Below are 6,004 nucleotides of genomic sequence, written 5' to 3' on the forward strand. Positions count from 1 at the left end.
AGTTAATGTGCCAGTGCAGTGATAGTTAATGTGCCAGTGTAGTGATAGTTAATGTGCCAGTGTAGTGATAGTTAATGTGCCAGTGCAGTGATAGTTAATGTGCCAGTGTAGTGATAGTTAATGTGCCAGTGTAGTGATGGTTAATGTGCCAGTGTAGTGATAGTTAATGTGCCAGTGTAGTGATGGTTAATGTGCCATGTAGTGATGGTTAATGTGCCAGTGTAGTGATGGTTAATGTGCCAGTGTAGTGATGGTTAATGTGCCAGTGTAGTGATGGTTAATGTGCCAGTGTAGTGATAGTTAATGTACCAGTGTAGTGATAGTTAATGTGCCAGTGTAGTGATAGTTAATGTACCAGTGTAGTGATAGTTAATGTGCCAGTGTAGTGATGGTTAATGTGCCATGTAGTGATGGTTAATGTGCCAGTGTAGTGATAGTTAATGTGCCAGTGTAGTGATGGTTAATGTGCCAGTGTAGTGATAGTTAATGTACCAGTGTAGTGATAGTTAATGTGCCAGTGTAGTGATAGTTAATGTACCAGTGTAGTGATGGTTAATGTGCCATGTAGTGATGGTTAATGTACCAGTGTAGTGATAGTTAATGTGCCAGTGTAGTGATAGTTAATGTACCAGTGTAGTGATGGTTAATGTGCCAGTGTAGTGATAGTTAATGTGCCAGTGTAGTGATGGTTAATGTGCCAGTGTAGTGATAGTTAATGTACCAGTGTAGTGATAGTTAATGTGCCAGTGTAGTGATAGTTAATGTGCCAGTGTAGTGATGGTTAATGTGCCAGTGTAGTGATAGTTAATGTACCAGTGTAGTGATAGTTAATGTGCCAGTGTAGTGATAGTTAATGTACCAGTGTAGTGATGGTTAATGTGCCATGTAGTGATGGTTAATGTACCAGTGTAGTGATAGTTAATGTGCCAGTGTAGTGATAGTTAATGTACCAGTGTAGTGATGGTTAATGTGCCATGTAGTGATGGTTAATGTGCCAGTGTAGTGATGGTTAATGTGCCAGTGTAGTGATGGTTAATGTGCCAGTGTAGTGATGGTTAATGTGCCAGTGTAGTGATAGTTAATGTACCAGTGTAGTGATAGTTAATGTGCCAGTGTAGTGATAGTTAATGTGCCAGTGTAGTGATAGTTAATGTGCCAGTGTAGTGATAGTTAATGTACCAGTGTAGTGATAGTTAATGTGCCAGTGTAGTGATAGTTAATGTGCCAGTGTAGTGATAGTTAATGTGCCAGTGTAGTGATAGTTAATGTACCAGTGTAGTGATAGTTAATGTGCCAGTGTAGTGATAGTTAATGTGCCAGTGTAGTGATAGTTAATGTGCCAGTGTAGTGATAGTTAGTGTGCCAGTGTAGTGATGGTTAATGTGCCAGTGTAGTGATAGTTAATGTGCCAGTGCAGTGATGGTTAATGTGCCAGTGCAGTGATGGTTAATGTGCCAGTGTAGTGATAGTTAATGTGCCAGTGTAGTGATGGTTAATGTGCCAGTGTAGTGATAGTTAATGTGCCAGTGTAGTGATGGTTAATGTGCCAGTGTAGTGATGGTTAATGTGCCAGTGTAGTGATGGTTAATGTGCCAGTGTAGTGATAGTTAATGTGCCAGTGTAGTGATAGTTAATGTGCCAGTGCAGTGATAGTTAATGTACCAGTGTAGTGATAGTTAATGTACCAGTGCAGTGATAGTTAATGTACCAGTGTAGTGATAGTTAATGTACCAGTGCAGTGATAGTTAATGTGCCAGTGTAGTGATAGTTAATGTACCAGTGCAGTGATAGTTAATGTACCAGTGTAGTGATAGTTAATGTGCCAGTGCAGTGATAGTTAATGTGCCAGTGCAGTGATAGTTAATGTGCCAGTGTAGTGATAGTTAATGTGCCAGTGTAGTGATAGTTAATGTGCCAGTGCAGTGATAGTTAATGTGCCAGTGTAGTGATAGTTAATGTGCCAGTGTAGTGATGGTTAATGTGCCAGTGTAGTGATAGTTAATGTGCCAGTGTAGTGATGGTTAATGTGCCATGTAGTGATGGTTAATGTGCCAGTGTAGTGATGGTTAATGTGCCAGTGTAGTGATGGTTAATGTGCCAGTGTAGTGATGGTTAATGTGCCAGTGTAGTGATAGTTAATGTACCAGTGTAGTGATAGTTAATGTGCCAGTGTAGTGATAGTTAATGTACCAGTGTAGTGATAGTTAATGTGCCAGTGTAGTGATGGTTAATGTGCCATGTAGTGATGGTTAATGTGCCAGTGTAGTGATAGTTAATGTGCCAGTGTAGTGATGGTTAATGTGCCAGTGTAGTGATAGTTAATGTACCAGTGTAGTGATAGTTAATGTGCCAGTGTAGTGATAGTTAATGTACCAGTGTAGTGATGGTTAATGTGCCATGTAGTGATGGTTAATGTACCAGTGTAGTGATAGTTAATGTGCCAGTGTAGTGATAGTTAATGTACCAGTGTAGTGATGGTTAATGTGCCAGTGTAGTGATAGTTAATGTGCCAGTGTAGTGATGGTTAATGTGCCAGTGTAGTGATAGTTAATGTACCAGTGTAGTGATAGTTAATGTGCCAGTGTAGTGATAGTTAATGTGCCAGTGTAGTGATGGTTAATGTGCCAGTGTAGTGATAGTTAATGTACCAGTGTAGTGATAGTTAATGTGCCAGTGTAGTGATAGTTAATGTACCAGTGTAGTGATGGTTAATGTGCCATGTAGTGATGGTTAATGTACCAGTGTAGTGATAGTTAATGTGCCAGTGTAGTGATAGTTAATGTACCAGTGTAGTGATGGTTAATGTGCCATGTAGTGATGGTTAATGTGCCAGTGTAGTGATGGTTAATGTGCCAGTGTAGTGATGGTTAATGTGCCAGTGTAGTGATGGTTAATGTGCCAGTGTAGTGATAGTTAATGTACCAGTGTAGTGATAGTTAATGTGCCAGTGTAGTGATAGTTAATGTGCCAGTGTAGTGATAGTTAATGTGCCAGTGTAGTGATAGTTAATGTACCAGTGTAGTGATAGTTAATGTGCCAGTGTAGTGATAGTTAATGTGCCAGTGTAGTGATAGTTAATGTGCCAGTGTAGTGATAGTTAATGTACCAGTGTAGTGATAGTTAATGTGCCAGTGTAGTGATAGTTAATGTGCCAGTGTAGTGATAGTTAATGTGCCAGTGTAGTGATAGTTAGTGTGCCAGTGTAGTGATGGTTAATGTGCCAGTGTAGTGATAGTTAATGTGCCAGTGCAGTGATGGTTAATGTGCCAGTGTAGTGATAGTTAATGTACCAGTGTAGTGATAGTTAATGTGCCAGTGTAGTGATGGTTAATGTGCCAGTGTAGTGATAGTTAATGTGCCAGTGCAGTGATGGTTAATGTGCCAGTGCAGTGATAGTTAATGTGCCAGTGTAGTGATGGTTAATGTGCCAGTGTAGTGATAGTTAATGTGCCAGTGCAGTGATAGTTAATGTGCCAGTGCAGTGATAGTTAATGTGCCAGTGCAGTGATAGTTAATGTGCCAGTGTAGTGATAGTTAATGTACCAGTGTAGTGATGGTTAATGTGCCAGTGTAGTGATAGTTAATGTGCCAGTGCAGTGATGGTTAATGTGCCAGTGCAGTGATAGTTAATGTGCCAGTGTAGTGATAGTTAATGTGCCAGTGTAGTGATAGTTAATGTGCCAGTGCAGTGATAGTTAATATGCCAGTGTAGTGATAGTTAATGTGCCAGTGTAGTGATGGTTAATGTGCCAGTGTAGTGATAGTTAATGTGCCAGTGTAGTGATAGTTAATGTACCAGTGTAGTGATAGTTAATGTACCAGTGTAGTGATAGTTAATGTACCAGTGTAGTGATGGTTAATGTGCCAGTGCAGTGATAGTTAATGGTGTACTGATGGTGTACTGATGGTGTACTGATGGTGTCCTGATGGTGTACTGATGGTGTACTGATGGTGTACTGATGGTGTACTGATGTGTACTGATGTGTACTGATGGTGTACTGATGGTGTACTGATGGTGTACTGATGGTGTACTGATGTGTACTGATGGTGTACTGATGTGTACTGATGTGTACTGATGGTGTACTGATGTGTACTGATGGTGTACTGATGGTGTACTGATGTGTACTGATGGTGTACTGATGTGTACTGATGTGTACTGATGGTGTACTGATGGTGTCCTGATGGTGTCCTGATGGTGTACTGATGGTGTACTGATGGTGTACTGATGGTGTACTGATGTGTACTGATGGTGTCCTGATGGTGTACTGATGGTGTACTGATGGTGTACTGATGGTGTACTGATGTGTACTGATGGTGTACTGATGGTGTCCTGATGGTGTACTGATGGTGTCCTGATGGTGTACTGATGGTGTACTGATGGTGTACTGATGGTGTACTGATGGTGTACTGATGGTGTACTGATGGTGTACTGATGGTGTCCTGATGGTGTCCTGATGGTGTACTGATGGTGTACTGATGGTGTACTGATGGTGTACTGATGGTGTACTGATGTGTACTGATGGTGTACTGATGGTGTACTGATGGTGTACTGATGGTGTACTGATGTGTACTGATGTGTACTGATGTGTACTGATGGTGTACTGATGGTGTACTGATGGTGTACTGATGGTGTAATGATGTGTACTGATGGTGTACTGATGTGTTTCTGATGGTGTACTGATGGTGTACTGATGTGTACTGATGTGTACTGATGGTGTACTGATGGTGTACTGATGGTGTACTGATGTGTACTGATGGTGTACTGATGGTGTCCTGATGGTGTACTGATGTGTACTGATGGTGTACTGATGTGTACTGATGTGTACTGATGGTGTACTGATGGTGTCCTGATGGTGTATTGATGGTGTACTGATGGTGTACTGATGGTGTACTGATGGTGTACTGATGTGTACTGATGTGTACTGATGGTGTACTGATGGTGTACTGATGGTGTCCTGATGGTGTACTGATGTGTACTGATGGTGTACTGATGGTGTACTGATGGTGTACTGATGGTGTACTGATGGTGTACTGATGGTGTACTGATGGTGTACTGATGGTGTACTGATGGTGTACTGATGTGTTTCTGATGGTGTACTGATGGTGTACTGATGGTGTACTGATGTGTACTGATGTGTACTGATGGTGTACTGATGGTGTACTGATGGTGTACTGATGGTGTACTGATGTGTACTGATGGTGTACTGATGGTGTACTGATGGTGTACTGATGGTGTACTGATGGTGTACTGATGGTGTACTGTACTGATGGTGTACTGATGGTGTACTGATGGTGTACTGATGGTGTCCTGATGGTGTACTGATGGTGTACTGATGGTGTACTGATGGTGTACTGATGTGTACTGATGGTGTACTGATGGTGTACTGATGGTGTACTGATGGTGTCCTGATGGTGTACTGATGGTGTACTGATGGTGTACTGATGGTGTACTGATGTGTACTGATGGTGTACTGATGGTGTACTGATGGTGTCCTGATGGTGTACTGATGGTGTCCTGATGGTGTACTGATGGTGTACTGATGGTGTACTGATGTGTACTGATGGTGTACTGATGTGTCCTGATGGTGTACTGATGGTGTACTGATGGTGTACTGATGGTGTCCTGATGTGTTCTGACCCTAACCCTCCCAGAGAGCGGTCAGCTGTTCATGTGGGGTGACAACACGGAGGGCCAGATCGGCCTGGGCAAGGAGAGCAGCGCCGCCACCCCCCAGGAGGTCTCAGTGGTGAGTGGCCTGGCCCTGACCCTAACCCACCCCCCAGGAGGTCTCAGTGGTGAGTGGCCTGGCCCTGACCCTAACCCACCCCCCAGGAGGTCTCAGTGGTGAGTGGCCTGGCCGCGCCGCAGATCTCTCCTGGCTGTCGTGGCGTTTTAACGGAACATGGTGAGCTGGTGTGGATCATCGTACTGCAGAGTCAGACGAGACAGTGATGTGTTTAATAATCTCACGTTTATCCCAAAGATCTATACACACACAGATGC

The 6,004-nt window shown here is 42.7% G+C and overlaps 1 protein-coding gene across 1 annotated transcript in view; it reads left to right on the forward strand.

Annotated features, from left to right (window-relative positions):
* LOC311248625 (X-linked retinitis pigmentosa GTPase regulator-like) overlaps window positions 1–5,796 on the forward strand; it is a gene marked incomplete at both ends in the record, with an annotated part of 56,327 nt that extends 50,531 nt beyond the window's left edge. The window contains one exon of the mRNA XM_084339481.1: window positions 5,653–5,796. Within this exon, the coding sequence (XP_084195607.1) occupies window positions 5,653–5,796 (144 nt within the window). The remainder of the gene's footprint in view (window positions 1–5,652) is intronic.
* Window positions 5,797–6,004: the final 208 nt, after the last annotated feature.

This window comes from Notolepis coatsorum (genome assembly GCF_963971535.1).
Source record: "Notolepis coatsorum genome assembly, contig: SCAFFOLD_286, whole genome shotgun sequence".
Classification (NCBI taxonomy): domain Eukaryota; kingdom Metazoa; phylum Chordata; class Actinopteri; order Aulopiformes; family Paralepididae; genus Notolepis; species Notolepis coatsorum.